Source organism: Vitis vinifera, chromosome 15, assembly GCF_030704535.1.
Source record: "Vitis vinifera cultivar Pinot Noir 40024 chromosome 15, ASM3070453v1".
Lineage (NCBI taxonomy): Eukaryota > Viridiplantae > Streptophyta > Magnoliopsida > Vitales > Vitaceae > Vitis > Vitis vinifera.
This window is the reverse complement of record NC_081819.1, coordinates 10009833-10026479: the sequence shown is the minus strand read 5'-3', so window position 1 is coordinate 10026479 and position 16647 is coordinate 10009833. Positions and strand designations below refer to the sequence as shown.

General features: G+C 36.8%; 1 protein-coding gene across 9 annotated transcripts in view; it reads right to left on the bottom strand.

Annotated features, from left to right (window-relative positions):
• The window catches only part of LOC100262416 (uncharacterized), a 121280-nt gene that overhangs the window by 31664 nt on the left and 72969 nt on the right, over window positions 1-16647 (bottom strand). For 6 of the 9 annotated variants that reach the window (XM_010662944.3, XM_010662946.3, XM_010662942.3 and 3 more), the window contains exons 12-15: window positions 7272-7405; window positions 7085-7194; window positions 6947-6989; window positions 6730-6821 (exon numbers count right to left, since the gene is read on the bottom strand). In XM_010662944.3, coding sequence (XP_010661246.1) covers window positions 6730-6821; window positions 6947-6989; window positions 7085-7194; window positions 7272-7405 — 379 coding nt within the window. The remainder of the gene's footprint in view (window positions 1-6729; window positions 6822-6946; window positions 6990-7084; window positions 7195-7271; window positions 7406-16647) is intronic. The other 3 variants (XM_010662945.3, XM_059743252.1, XM_059743253.1) reach the window with 1 other exon arrangement.

Here is a 16647-nt window from a genome sequence, read left to right as displayed (position 1 = left end):
TTGTCTGTTAGCAAATTATCTAGAGATTCTAATTGTTGTGTTATCTTCTATGAATCCCATTGTATTTTTCAGGACCGGAGCTTAGGGAAGACGATTGGCAGTGCTAGGATGATCAATGGTCTCTATTATTTCGAGGATAATTTACCTAGTAATAGAATTGCTCAAGGACTAAGTAGTATTAGTTCTCTTTTTGTGATCAAATAATGGTTTGGCATTGCAGATTAGGCCATTCTAGTTTCTCTTATTTAAAACATATATTTCCAATGTTATTTCAAAAGGTTGATCCTTTATCATTTCAATGTGAGAGTTGTTTATTGGCAAAGAGCCAACGTAAAACTTACATTCCAAAACCCTACTATGCATCAAAACCATTTTATCTTTTTCATAGTGATGTTTGGGACCTTCAAAAGTAACCACAATTTTAGGAAAAAAATGGTTTGTGACCTTTATAGACGACCATACACGTCTTTGTTGGGTATATTTAATGAGGGAAAAATCTGAAGTAGAAAGGATTTTTAAAGAATTTTACAGAATGATTGAAAACCAATTTCAAACAAAAATCAGTATTTTAAGATCTGATAATTGGACTGAGTACTTTAATAAAGTTTTGGAAACCTTTTCAAACGAGAAAGGAATTTTACATCAATCCTCGTGTTCTAATACCCCTAAACAGAATGGAATAACTGAACGTAAAAATAAACACTTGTTAGAAGTAGCACGGGCTATGATGTTTTACATGAATATTCCAAAATACTTATGGGAGGATGCCATACTAACTGCTTCATATCTAATCAACAGGATGCCTACAAAAATTTTGCAGTATACCACTCCTTTGGAGTGCTTGAAAAAGGTATTTCTAGAATCTCGAATTAATTCTGAATTACCCTTGAAAATATTTGGTTGCACTGCATATGTACACATTCCAAAAAGGTCAAGATCTAAGTTAGACCCAACAGCAGAAAAATGTGTTTTTGTAGGATATACTCCTAATAAAAAGGGTTACAAATGTTACAATCCCCTTACAAAACGTTTTTACACAACTATGGATGTTTCCTTTATGGAAAATGTCCCATATTTTACCAAAAATTTACTTCAGGGGGAGAAATTAGTGGGACCAAATTTTTAGGAAATTGTTGAACCTTTGCCTAGTATAATTCTTGATATCTCTCTTGAAAAAGAAAATAAGGAAACTAAGTCTACTGAATCTGAATTTGAAATTGGTCTGTCAAAAGAAGAAATACTACGAATAAAAAAAATAGAAACAATCTTCAGCCCGTAGTTTATTCAAGGAAAAATGTCCCTGGAAGAAGTAAAGACCAGCCGATCATTCCAGCACATGGTCAACCGAAAGCCCTAGGCAATGGCTCTCTAAATGCCTCAGGTAACCCTTATTATGTTCCTGCTCCTATACATACTTCTTCTTCTCCTATTACTGATCTAAGTTTACCATCACACTTTGATCCAAGTCCAGAAATATCTGCACCCGAACCTGGTTTAGGATTAGCCCCAGTTGTTCCTACACAGGACCTTGACCTTCGTCTCCTTACTGCTCTTAGAAAGGAAACCCGAGTCTGCACTAAACATCCCATTGCCAAATATATCTCCTACAGTAACCTTTCTGACAACTATAGAGCACTACAAATATTTCAAAACTTGTGGTACCTAGAAATATTCAGGAAGCACTAGATGAACCGAGTTGGAAATTGGTAGTGTTTAAGGAAATGAATGCCTTAAAAAAGAATGGCACTTGGGAGCTTGTAGATTTACCAAAGGAAAAAAAGGTTGTAGGCTGCAAATGGGTTTTTACAATATAGAGTAAAGCAGATGGAAGTGTTGAAAGATACAAAGCCAGACTTGTGGCAAAGAGTTTTACTCAAACCTATGGGATAGACTACCAAGAGACTTTCGCCCCCGTAGCTAAAATAAACTCTATTAGAGTTTTGTTGTCCCTTGTAGTAAATGCCAATTGGCCCTTACACCAATTGGATGTTAAAAATGTCTTTCTTAATGGAGACCTAGAGGAGGAAGTGTTCATGAGTCCTCCACCAGGTTTTGAAGAAAGTTTTGGAGTTGGGAAAGTGTGCAAATTGAAGAAGTCCTTATACGGACTTAAGCAGTCACCTTGAGCTTGGTTTGAGCGTTTTGGCAAAGTAATAAAACATTATGGATATACTCAAAGTCAAGCTGACCACACGATGTTCTTCAACCATTCAAATGAAGGTAAAGTAGCCATCTTAATTGTGTATGTTGACGATATTGTGTTAATTGGGGATGATTGCAATGAACTAAAGAAGCTGAAGGGGAAACTTGCTAAGGAATTTGAGATTAAGGACCTGGGGGCATTGAAATACTTTCTTGGGATGGAATTTGCTAGGTCCAAAGAAGGTATCTTTGTAAATCAGTGGAAGTATGTTCTTGATCTTCTTGATGAGACAAGTATGTTAGGATCTAAGCCTGCTGAAACACCTATAGAGCCGAATGTAAAACTGCAGCCTACAAAAGCCAAGAATGTGAAGGACCGGGATCATTATCAGAGACTTGTTGGGAGATTGACTCACCTATCCCATACATGCCCTGACATAGCATTCTTAGTGAGTATGGTTAGTTAGTTTATGCATGCGCCTGGACCAGAGCATTTTGAAGTTGTTTACAGGATCCTAAGGTATCTAAAGGGGACACCGGGTAGAGGCCTTCTGTTTAAGTCACGAGGACACCTACAAATTGAAGCCTACAACAATGCAGACTGGGCCAGAAGCATAGTGGATCGAAGGTCCACCTCTAGGTACTGTTCATTTGTAGGTGGCAACTTGGTTACGTGGCGAAGTAAAAAACATAACGTGGTTGCTAGAAGCAGTGCTGAGGCTGAGTTTAGAGCTGTAGCTCATGGTATTCGTGAGATTATGTGGATAAGAAGATTACTGGAAGAGTTAAAGATGACAGGTTCGTCTCCTATGAAGTTGTATTGTGACAATAAGGCAGCAATTTCAGTAGCTCACAATCCGGTTCTCCATGACCACACCAAACATGTGGAAGTGGACAAACATTTCATTAAAGAGAAGGTAGACAACGGATTGGTTTGTATGACCTATATCCCTACTGAGGAACAAGTGACTGATGTCTTCACCAAAGGACTACACAAGAGGCAATTCGATTTTCTAGTTGGCAAGCTAGCTATGGAAGATATCTTTAAGCCAACTTGAGGGGGAGTGTTGGAAAACCGAAACTGATATGGAAAGAAATAACTTTGTAAAGCTGTAAATTAGCTATTAGTTGTCAATCTTTGTATTTTTAGGAAAGTACTTGTTAGGAGTAATTCTTTCCCTTTAATCAGTGATTTAGTTTCCTGATTTGAAGGATTTGTATATGCTGTAAACTCTATAAAAGAATAATCTCAATGAAAGATTATTATTCCCATGAAACCCTATTTTTCAACTTGTGTACTTATCACCTTCCTTTATAGATGAAAGAGTTCAATCATTGACATCCTTAGGGCCTTTCCTTGTAAACTCATTTTACAAAGCTCTTTTAGTCCCCCACCCCTTTCTATCTCTCTTGTTTTCACCGCCTTTGCTCCCGCTAACTTAATCTGGAACTCAAAAGCTCCACCAAAGGTTAAGGTTTTTGCTTGGCTTATGGCTAATAATGATGTTAATACCAACAACATGCTTTAGTTGAGGAAACCTTACAAAGTTTTCACATTGGATCATTGTGTTATATGTTTGAACAGTAATGAATCAACTAATCATCTCTTTCTATTTTCTCCCACAACACTAGAACTTTGGCAAAGATTGTTTCACCAAGCCAATCTTGATTAGGCTCTTCCTAGAGACATAGCAGAAATGATGGGTTATCTCCTTTAAGGGCTTTGGAAGCATTCCAACAGGGAATATCCTATTGCAAGTGGTCATACTATCTTTGATTTGGTTTATACGGTTGGAAAGGAATGCAAGGATTTTTTAAGATAGGTGGAGATAGGTGGATGCCATTTGGGACTTGATTTACTTTCTCTTTCCCCTTTAGGTCTCGATCACCAAGTCTTTTGCAGATGTTCCTTTGTTTCTTTAAATGTTGGATTGGAAAAATGTTTTATTCTCAAACAAATCAAGGAAGAAAGTTGTGATTAGTTGGTCCCCCTGTCCAATAGGTTTAGTAAAGTTAAACTTTGATGGATGTTTTTTAGGTAACCTTAGTCAAATGGGTATTGGAGGTGTGATTAAGGATCACTTTTGGTACAACGTTGAGAGATTTCTCTAAGCATGCGAGTGTGGGGTTGGTTATTGAGGTAGAGCTTTTGGCATTGTTGGAGGGGTTGCTACAAGTGAAAACTTTAAGCCTCTCCACCCTAACAATAGAGGGAGATTCTACTACTATTATATCTTGGATCATTAATAAGGAAAGAGGTTCATGAAAGTTTGACAATTGGATACACAAAATCTTAGATGTTGTTAGTGAGCTAGGTTGCTCCCTTTCTTGGGTTCCCCATTAAGCCGACCAAGTTGCAGAATGGTTAGCCAAAAAAGGAGCCATGCATTTAGTCTCCTTGTTCAAAGACTTTCTTCCCCCTTAAGTGTTCTATATTTCTCTCTGTATTTCTTTCCCTCAGTGGGGTTTGATTGACCTTTTTATATCTCCTTGAGGGATTGCCCATCCTTCTTGTCCTTATCTTTCTAAGATAAGAAGAAAAAAGGGACCCTTGGATGACTGCCAACTACACGGTTGACCATGTTTATGAGGATGTCAAGAAACGTATTGATGGGGAAGTATAAAGCTTCTACAAGAAATATAATGCCGATCAGTGCTTGATGTTGGAAACTTTCTTTGACCATGATAACAAGAAATAGAACTTTGCCACGATGACAAAAAATAGAAAATTAGCAGTTTAAGGTAGCAAATTGAGCCATTGAAAATTGGATCACACAAGATTCTCCAAAAGATCACTAGAAATAGAACTTTGCTACGATGACAAAAAATAGAAAATTAGCAATTTAAGGTAGCAAATCGAGCCATTGAAAATTGGATCACACAAGATTCTTCAAAAGATCACTAATAACGCTTATCATTTGAAGCTGCCTAGCTCTTCACACTATTGATATCTCCAACATCCGTCATCTCACGCCTCGTCGAGGATATTCTTTTGATGATGATTTCGTAAACTCAAGAGCCAATTTCTCTAGAAAAGGAAACTGATATGGAGGCTATTGAGCCCCATTTTCCACGCCATCAACACAGACACCAAGTATTATGATGATTAAGACGAGGAAGTTGATCCATTATCTACCAATGGATGAGAGTGTGGCAGTTATAAATACTCAGAGAGCACCAAATTATTACTTGTAGTAGTAAGGTGTCACAGGCGCCAAAACTCCCTTATAATTTTTCACGTCCGTGCAGCACCTAGACACCCCTCTAGGCTAGCCTTCCAAAACCCACACGAGATTAGATTAAAAGAACCCACACAAGCACACACCAAATTACAGGGCATCAACCCCAACTTGTATTTTATTGCTACTCTAAATAAGAATACAAGAAATAAATTAACAAGGCTCCCACAATGGTGTCGGTAAGCTCTCTCTTGATCTCCTTCTCTAGATCCCTCCGTATGAATGTGTGAATGTACATGTTCTCAAGGAGGCTCTCCCATCCCCCTTTTATAAAGTGGCTGCTACCCACTCCTTGTTAGACTAGGACTCCTCATCCTAGTTCAACTAGGACTCTTCCTCATAGGCCATGGCACCGACCATTCCTACTAAGACTTTGAGTCCTACTTAGGCTACAATTAGAAATAAGGACTCCTACTCAATCTCGAGTTCTTGTGCTTCAGGATTTTATCTCCTCGTGCATCAGGAGTCTCTTCCCTTGTGCATTAGGACTCAATCTCCTACTTTGACTAGTCTCGCACATCAAGAGTCTCTCTCTTCAAGCTGCTGCCCATGCATCTACATATATAGCTTGTGTGTCGTCCAAGCTCTCTTTTGGGTTCACCCATCTAAGCCGAGGCAACATGCCCTTGTGTTGTTTCCGCATACACTTGTGCAGGCAGCCCTTGTGTGCCAAGCCCTACCCTTGGCCTGCATGTTGTGCATGTTCCATGAGCGGCTCCATGCACCCGCCTAAGTGCTGCAAGCTTTCATCCAATCTGATGCCACAAACATTTAGTCACCTTGTTCCTTCTGTTGAGGCTTCCCTCATGGGCGCAAGGGACCCACCCATGAGGCCCCTTAGTGTCTCATGGTTTGTGTCAAAGGGTCTAACATAAGGCTTGTAATATTATATATACTTGTTTTGGGAAGTTGAAGCTGGCCACAGAGAAACATGTGCATTAACAGAAAGGGATTGGTTCCACATAAGGAATGATTCAAGGTCATGGTCAATACGAGTTAGGAAATAATGTTCACAATGAGGTTGGAATGACGTTGGCTCAATGTTTGCATGTTGTATAATTAAAAAGCATAACAATAGGAAAGCCACCATTACTAGTTAGAAATTTAAGAAATGTTAGTAAAATGGACAATAGTTGAAAACTCATTCCATCACACCTGCCAAAGCAAATTAAATTTTTTTCAAGAATTAATAGTATTTTATGCAGTTTGAATGGACAATTTCCTGTATCAATTGGCAACATTATGAATGGATCTCTATGCTAAATTATGTTTGAACAGATTGCACAGTAGAACATAAAAGAATAAAACTTAGCTATTCAAAGATACAGATAAAAAGCATAAAAAAAACCTGACGGCCATTGTCATCCATTGGAACACACTCAACAGAAATCAGTTTATCGACATCATCAGCAGTGACTACATATTCTGGATTTGTGGCACCTGAATAACAAACAAAAATAAATAAAGTAATATAAGGTAAATTTCTAGACACAGACTAGACTATACGAAAAAAAAAGCACTCACAAAGGCTACTATTCAGCATGTTGAAATCAATTATTATTTACCTTCAATATATTGTAATGTGCCATCTTGAAGATGCCGAATCCACTGAAATGCAACCAAACATCATTGACATAAATATCCATAATATATGAAAAACAGCTTGAGAGAGGTTTGTATAGATGATCTTAAAATAATTTCACCTGAAATATACAAAGAGAAGTCCCTCGTACAGGAAAACCACATGCTAGAAGTCCGCATCCTGGTTTAGCATCTCCAATGATTTGAAAACCGTCTATTCCAGGGTGCTCTTCTAATGATAATACATCATATTAGATTCTACCAAAACATGCACTTGTTATACAAATAAAAATAAGACATGTGCATTACCTTCTGAATCACTGGAAGCAATCTGCTCAGATGTGGTGGGATGATGAAACAAGATGCCATTACTATTCTCTTCTGCTCTCATGTCTGTGAAACCTTTGTCAAATGAACCATACGGAATAGGACCAGCAACGTTCCTGAAAAAATATAAATAATGTGTACATGGGAAGAACAAGAAGTGCTTCCATATTTATTTATGTCCAATTTCCTTCACTACAAAAGACAAACTAATCATACACATATATTCAGGATTCAGAATAATTCACCACCAAGAAAATACAAAATTTGGTAATACTATTGCTGGTTTTCCAGGAATACTTGAGAAAAAAAAGGTAAGAGGAAAAACAAAATATGTTAGAAAAGGAAGCATATGATTCCATTATAATATCTTAAATTATTGAAAGTTTTGCATGGATTCCACAAGACCTTTTTCTTTTATAGGCATCAAAAAGTGATTGTATCATTCTAAAATATCAAGGAAAAATAATGAATGAGTAAAAGAGAAAGGAGAGGGGAGGAGGGAGAAAGAGAGAGAATTTTCTTTCATAGGAAAAGATAGAGATCGTATTGTTCCAAATGTCAAAGAAAAATTATAAGAGGGAAAAGAAAGAGAGAGAGAGAGAGACAGAGACAAAGAGAGGCATTTTTTGTGCTAGGGAGCACTATGAACTCTAGGAGAAGTAAGCGAGGGTGGAATTTAGTTTTCCATCATGGGCATAAACTTGGAGTTCCATTTCACTAGGTTTTAAGAAAGTAAGGTTGAATGGATTATGGACAACTATGGAGGAACTTTGCTAGATGTAGATCAAGGAATTTCAAGAGAAAATAAGTTAGGTAAGAAGAGCATACATATCAAGATGTGCCAAGGTGGCAACAAGAGCACTGATGCTGGATTGAGAGGAAATCTCTCAATATAGTTACACTAGTTTGTTGTAGTCATCTAAAGGGAAGGTAATATATTTCCTATTTACCACCCATAGGAACATAAATTCCATCATTAGAAAAGGGGACAACCAGATTAAATTACACAGGATGGCTGAACTTATCCTTAAATTTATCAGAGATATGATTACTTCTGCCACAATGTGTGCATTGCCTGTCAACTTACGTCTTACCTCTACCTCCCCCCTCAACCTTGATCTTGGCCTCAAATAACAGAAATATTCTCACAAATATTCTGTGTTATTTTTATTTTTTGACTCCTTTGTTAACATATTGGATGGCCTTCATTGCAGACATAGGTCTGAGTTTGGTTTCAGCCTTCATTGTTGGCCAAAGAGTTTAACATTTCTCTATTCTTGATTAATTATTTAATAGAAGAATGTTAAAGATCTTTAAATTTCTAACTAGTTTTGTAGAAGAGAGATGGAAGAATAAAAGGTGAAAAATTCTTTTTCTTGAATTAAAATTTTCTACAGAGACTCGCATATAAATACAAAAAATCCTAGCACCTAAATTAGAAACTTTCCTAACTTAATTAGGACAAATCCCTTTGATCATGGGATTGCCTAATTCTCTTCTACAAAATCACAACTTCCCCAATTCCATTCTTCCACACTCTCCCTCAAGCCGAGGAATAGATGTTTTCCATTCCCAGCTTGGATACACCTACTTGTAATTTTGTACGGCTTAAACCTTTTATGAGTACATCTACCAATTGACGGTCAATAGATACATAAAGAATACAGATCAATCCACTATCTAGTTTCTCCTTGATAAAATGTCTATTAATTTCTGTGTTTTGTTCGATCGTGTTGCACTGGATTATGTGCAATATTGATTGCAGATTTATTGTTGCAGTAAAGTCTCATTTGTCCATCCCATTTAATCTTTAAATCCTCTAAAATAATCTTCAACCATAGTAGTTCATAAACTCCTTGGGTCATTCCTTAAAATTCTACTTCTACACTGGACCTAGCCACCAAACTTTGTTTCTTACTTCTCATGTCACCAAATTCCCACTAAGAAAGGTGCAATACCCAGTAATTGATCTTCTATCAACCACAGATCCAACATAATCTGCATCTGTGCATGCTTCAAGTACTAATCCCGAGCTTCATTTAAATAGGATGCCCTTTCTTGAAGACCCCTTAAGATACTGTAGTACTAGGTTAGCAGCTTGTAGATGAACCTCTTTTGGACTGTGCATGAACTAACTAATCACACTCACAACATATGCTATATTCAGTCTTGTGTGAGAGAAATAAATGAGTCTTTCTACCAGACGTTGATACATCTCCCTATCTACCACAATATCTTCCTCAACCTCTCCAAGCTTATGATTACAACCTATTGGTGTGTTTGTTGGTTTACATGCCAACTTCCTTGTTTCCTTGAGAAGGTCTGATACATATTTTTGCAGAGAAATAAAAATTCCCTACTTAGAATGTGCAACCTCAATTCTTAGGAAGTATTTCAACTTTCCTAGCTCTTTAATCTAAAATTCTTTGGTCAAGTATTGTCTCAAAGTTTGCCTCTTTAGGTCATCATTTCCCGTTATGATGATGTTGTCTACATATACCAAAAGAGTTGTAACTCCCCCTAAATCTAAATGCTTAATGAACAACATATGATCTCTCTGACTTTGTTTGTATCCCATGTTTTTCATCGCTTTTGCAAACCTTCTAAATCACGCCCTTGGAGAATGTTTCAACCTATATAAAGCTTTCTTTAGTTTACGCACCTTCTTTGTGGTTGGGTCATTGCCAAATCCAGGAGAGACTTCCATCTAAATCTCTTCTTCTAGACCTTCGTTCAGAAATGCATTTTTTACATCGAACTATTATTATAGATCCCAATTATAATTTGTTGTCAAGGGTAACAAAATTCTGACTGTGTTCATTTTGGCAACTATAGTAAATGTCTCTAGATAGTCCACACCATATATCTGAGTGCATCCTTTAGCCACCAGTCTTACCTTGTACCTCTCTAATGTCCCATCTGCTTTATACTTAACAGCATAAACCCGCTTTCATCCCACTGGTTTTTTCCTACATGCAAATCTACTATCTCCAAAGTTTTATTCTTCTATAGGGCCTACATTTCTGCATTCATGGCTTGTCTCCAATTTTTATTCGATAAAGCCATGGATAGAGTGGTAGAAATATGAATATTGTTCAAACTTGTGAGAGAACTCTTATGGGATGGAGACAACTTTTAGAATGATACAACATGGGGAAGTGGATACAAATGGCATTTAGTGTATTCCCTCGTTCCCTTCTTGATGGCAATAGGGAGATTTTGATCAACAGATTTTTTATACTAAAGTTCTGACTCAGTTTATGAGGAAGGATGAGAAACTGTTACCTCATTTCTAGAAGCCTGTTCAGATTCTTAGACTTGTATAAGTTTAGGAATTGCAACTTTCTTTGTTGAGTACACTTTGCCAATAATACGATTCTCAGGAGCAAGTTGAAGCAACGACGACTCAAGTTCAAAGAATTAGGGTACGAAGAACTAGGGTACGAGTATGAATACAGGATCAGACACTGGACCAAAGACTATAAGAGGGCCAATGAGAAAGGGATCAATGAGATAGGAATCTTGATCCTTGTCTTCCTTGATGGAATTCTCCCCCTAAAGATGAGCAGGAAAATAGGACTCTCTCTTGTTGAAAGCAACAACTGTTGAGACAAAAAACTTTTTGGATAATGGATAATAACATTTATACCCCTTTTGAGTTGTGGAATATCCTACAAAATTACATTTGATTACTCTTGGGTCCAATTTTCCCTTGTTTGGACCGTGAACATGTACAAAGGACACACACCCAAATATCTTAGGAATGAGATGGTGTTGAGAATCTCAATCATATCGGAATTTTTTTTATTTGGTTGTTACCTATTTTTTTAGGTATAAATTGTATATTTTAAATTTATTTTGTTCCTAGAAATTTGGGTGTACAACTGTAGATTTAGTTTGATTTGTTGTAGCTTTTATATAAAAGGAAGTGTGTTTCCCTTCCTTATTCAATTAATATACGACATTTTTTTTTTCCTCTTCTACATGGTATTAGAGTCAAGTTAATTGGCTATTCCCTTTCTTTTTCCTCTCATTCTTTCCAATTCTATTCTTCTTTCTTTTTCGTTTCTATTGCTATCTCTTTACCATGTTAGAAATTTCCGAATCTACTCCTTCCATTACTGTTGGTTCCAATTCCTCAAAATTATCCACATCCAATTCTAATTCCCACTCAGTCTAGATCACCACAATCCTCCTTAATGAGAACAATTTTCTCAGATGGTCACAATCTGTTCAAATGTACATTAAGGGCCGAGGCAAAATTGGTTATTTGACTGATAACACCAAAGAACCAACGAAGATGGACCATAGCTATGCCACTTGGGATGTAGAAAACTCCATGATCATGGCATGGCTGGTAAATTCCATGGAGGAGGAGATTAGCTCGAATTATATGTGTTATCCTACTTCCAAAGCTCTTTGGGACAACATTATTCAGATGTATTCAGACCTTGGAAATCAATCTCAAATCTATGAGTTACAACTCAAACTGGGCGATATTTGTCAAGGTGAGAATTCGGTTACCAAATATTTTAATGTGCTTAAGGGTTTATGATAGGATCTTGACTAATTCAATGACTATCAGTGGAAAAATACGGATGATTGTAACTATTTTAAGAAGATGGTAGAAAGTTCACGGATATTCAAATTATTAGTTGGGCTTAATGTTGAGTTTGGGGTAGAATCTTTGGTCGACAACCTCTCCCTTCTGTAGGTGAAGTGTTCTTTGAAGTGCATCGTGAGGAAAGCTGGAGGAATGTTATGCTAGAGAAGAAACTCTCTGAACCTGTGGAAAACTCAGCCTTATTGGGCACTGTAGCAACAGCTTCTCGCAATCCTAATAACCAACGTCGTTTGGATGACAAGCCAAGAGTTTGGTGTGATCATTGTAATAAATCATGCCACACTCGTGAAACTTGCTGGAAATTACATGGGAAGCCAACTGATTGAAAGCCCGTTGAATGGAAGACTAATAAGCAAGGCGACTCTAATCGTTTCCCTGCTAAAGCACATGTTCCTGAGACACCCTCATTAAGCAAAGAACAATTAGACCAACTGTTACAACTACTAAAACCTGCTCTGCCGACTTCTGGTACTCCTATAGCATCTCAAGCTCAGTCAGGTAGTCTTTTGTGTGCATATTCTCTTTCATTATCTGCACCTTGGATCATAGATTCAAGTGCCTCTGACCACATGACTAATTTATCTCATTTGTTTATTTCTTATACACCTTGTTCTGGAAATAAAAAAAGTACGTATTGCAGATGGAAGCTTATCTTATATTGCTCGACAAGCCTCTATTCATTTGTCTGATAAGATTGTTTTACAATCCGTTTTACATGTCCAAAAACTCTATTGTAATATTTTATCCGTAAGTCGTTTATCTAAGGATTCTAATTGTCATGTTGTTGTTTGTGCCTCTCTTTGTGAATTCCAAGATTTGAACTCGGGGATGATGTTTAGCAATGCTAGATTGATCGACAATCTCTACAATTTTGATGACAACCGGAATGAGAATAAACAAGCTCAGGGTCTTATTGCTGGTGTTCGTTCAATCCCTATGCATGATCAAATAATGCTATGGCATAATACATTAGGACATCCTAATTTTTTCTATTTAAAACATTTGTTTCCAGGTTTATTTAAAGGATTGGATTGTACTTCTTTTGATTGTGAAACTTGTTTTTTGGCTAAAAGCCATTGCAGTTCTTATAAAATAAAACCCTATTGTGCCTCAGAGCTTTTTTATTTTATACATAATGATGTTTGGGGTCCTTCTAGGATTACTACTTTAACCGGGAAAAAATGGTTTGTGACGTTTATTGATGATAAGGTTGCAAAACTCTTTCAGGATTTTTATTCTATGGTTGAAAACCAATTTCAAACCAAAATAAGTATTCTTCGGCGTGACAATGGAACAAAATTTTATAATGATTGTTTAGGTGATTTTTTGCTAGAGAAAGGTATTTTACATCAATCAACTTGTAGGGACACTCACCAAAATGGAATTGTAGAACGTAAAAACGAACATTTACTTGAAGTAGGTAAAGCTCTTATGTTTCATATGAATGTTCCTACGCACCTTTGGGGGGATGCAATTTTAACAAGTTATTTGATTAATAGAATGCCTATAAGGGTTCTAAAGTATGCAACACCTTTACAAACTCTTAAGAATACTTTTCCAAACATACGCCTCACCTTAGATTTACCTTCAAAAAATTTTGGTTGTACAGTATTCGTCCATGTGCCAACTCATCTTCGATCCAAATTTGATCCAAGAACCGAAAAAAATGTATTTTTCTAGGTTATGCTCCTAATAAAAAAGGGTATGAGTGTTTTAATCCTACCACTAGGAAAATTTATGTTAATATGGATGTCAACTTTATTGAACATATTCCCTTTTATAACAAAACCACTCTTCAGAGGGAGAGCTCTAATGAAGATATGTTTTGGCAACAAGAACAACCAAAACCTAGTATTTTTCTTCCTAAAATAAATCAAAAAATAGATGTTTTAATTAGTGAAAAGGGGGAAATACTAATTTATCTATGCCAAATAAAATTGCATCACAAATAGCGGAAGAAATTCTACAACCTATGTCCACTGAGCTCCGTGTTTATACTAGGCACAGGTTTAATTCTAATATTGAGAATAATCAAGTCAATCTTGAGCACGGTCAATCATCATCTCCTAGTTCTCAAAATTCAGATAATCTTCCTATGGACTCCACTCCTTTACCTATTTCTGATCTTGATATCCTTATTGCAATCCAAAAAGGAGTTAGGAATTGTACTGAACATCTCATTGCCAAATATTTGTCTTCTCAAAGACTCTTAGGACAATATAAAGTTTTCATTTCAAATATCTCTCACTTATTCATTGCTAGAACTATACAAGAAGCACTAGGAAACTCGGAGTGGAGATCAGCAGTTCAAGAAGAAATAAATGCTCTTTTGAAAAATAGAACATGGGAAATTGTTGATTTTCCTAAGGAGAAGAAGATAGTGGGATGCAAGTGGGTTTTCACAATCAAGTGTAAGCCCGATGGTAGCATTGAAAGATATAAAGCAAGTTAAGTGGCCAAAGGTTTCACACAAACCTATGGAATTCACTACCAAGAGACCTTGCACCTATTGCAAAGATCAATTCCATTCAGATTTTACTTTCTCTTACAATGCATTTTAATTGGCCTTTACACCAATTAGATCTGAAAAACGCTTTCTTAAATAGCAATTTGGAGGAATAAGTGTTTATGAATTTACCACCGGGTTTCAAAGAAAAGCTAGAAAAAAAAAGGTTTACAGATTAAAGAAGTCCTTGTATGGTCTTAAGTAGTCTCCCAGGGCTTGGTTTGAGAGATTTGGAAAAGTAACCAAGCTTCAAGGACATATTCAAAGTCAAGCTAACCATACAATGTTTTATAAACACTCAAGAGAAGGAAAGATTGTTGTGTTGATAGTTTATGTGGATGACATTATTCTAACTGGTAATGATAGTCTAGAACTTGAGAGATTGAAGAAAGCTTTAACTCGTGAATTTGATATAAAAGACTTGGGTCCCCTGAGATACTTTTTTGGTATGGAGTTTGCTAGATCCAAGAAAGGTAGTTTCATTTCTCAAAGAAAAAATAAACTTGACTTATTAAGTGAAACGGGTTTACTTGGATGTAAGGCTACAGAAACTCCTATAGAACCGAATTTGAAACTCCAACCAACAAGTCCAGTAGAGGTGATTGACAAAGAGAAATATCAATGCATAGTTAGGAGACTTATTTATCTCTCTCATACTCGTCCTAATATTGCTTTTGTAGTAAGCATGGTGATTCAATTCATGCACTCGCCAAATCAAGGACACTTGGATGTAGTGTACAGAATTTTAAGGTACTTAAAGGGGACTCTAAGAAAAGGACTTCTATATGAGAACCGAGGACATCTCCAACTGAATGTGTTTATTGATGCAGATTGGGTAGGAAATGTAATTGATAGGAGATCAACTTCAAGGTATTATACTTTTGTTGGAGGCAATCTTGTGACTTGGCAGAGTAAAAAGTAGAGTGTTATGGCTAGAAGTAGTGCTGAAGCTAAGTTTAGAGTCGTAGCCCATGGCATTTGTGAAGTTTTGTGGATTAAACAATTACTTGAAGAACTTAAGGCTGCAAGCCCTTTACCTATGAAGGTCTTCTGTGATAATAAAACCGTCATTGTCATTGCACATAATCCAGTACTCCATGATAAAACTAAACATGTCGAGGTTGATAAACGTTTTATCAAGAAGAAACTGGAAAATGGGCTGATTGTTATGCCCTATATACCTACGATTGAACAAGTTGCAGAACTAAGGGATTTCCAAATAAGCAGTTTGATGATTTAGTAAGCAAGCTGGCCATGAATGACATCTTCAAACCAACTTGAGGGGGAGTGTTGAGAATCTCAATCCTATCAAAATTTTTCAGATTTGGTTGTTACCTATTGAAGAATTTCTGAATTCCTTTATTGATAATATTCGGTACACATCATACACATATATATACACAAATGACTGAATAAGAAAAAAATCAATCTAGCTTAATTCTCTCCTAAAATTAGGAAACTGAATCATAAGGAAATATCCTAAATGATCTCTCCATTTTTATTCCTAAAATACTTTCCTAAATTAAAATCCTAACTTTGGCATTATTTCAACACTCCCCCTCAAGCTGGAGAATATATATCATATAATCCCAGCTTGCAAGTTAAGTCTTCGAAGTTAGGCCTAGGTAAAGCTTTGGTGAGGATGTCTGCGGTTCGGTGCTTGGTAGGAACATAGTTCAATTTAACCGTCTCACTAGTCACCTTCTCTGTGATGAAGTATCTGTCAATCTCAACATGCTTGGTCCTGTCATGATGCACGGGGTTCTTTGTTATGCTTATAGCTGCCTGATTATCACACATCATCAGAATTGGAGATGAACTCGTTTGTCCCAGTTCACTAAGAACCCTTTTTATCCAAATCCCTTCACAGATTCCCTGTGCAAGAGCTCTGTACTCAGCTTCTGCACTACTTCTGGCTACAACTGATTGCTTCTTACTCCTCCAGGTAACAAGATTTCCCCAGACAAAAGAACAATATCCAGAAGTGGACCGCCTGTCAATGATGTTTCCTGCCCAATCCGCATCTGAGTATACTTTAGTGTCACGGTTCTCTGTCTTTCTGAAAAATAGACCTTTCCCTGGTGTCATTTTTAAATATCTAAGAATCCTGTAGACTGCTTCCATGTGTTCCTCAGTGGGGCTGTGCATGAATTGACTTACAGCACTCACTGCAAAGCCAATATCTGGCCGAGTGTGTGAGAGATAAATCAAGCGCCCGACAAGCCGCT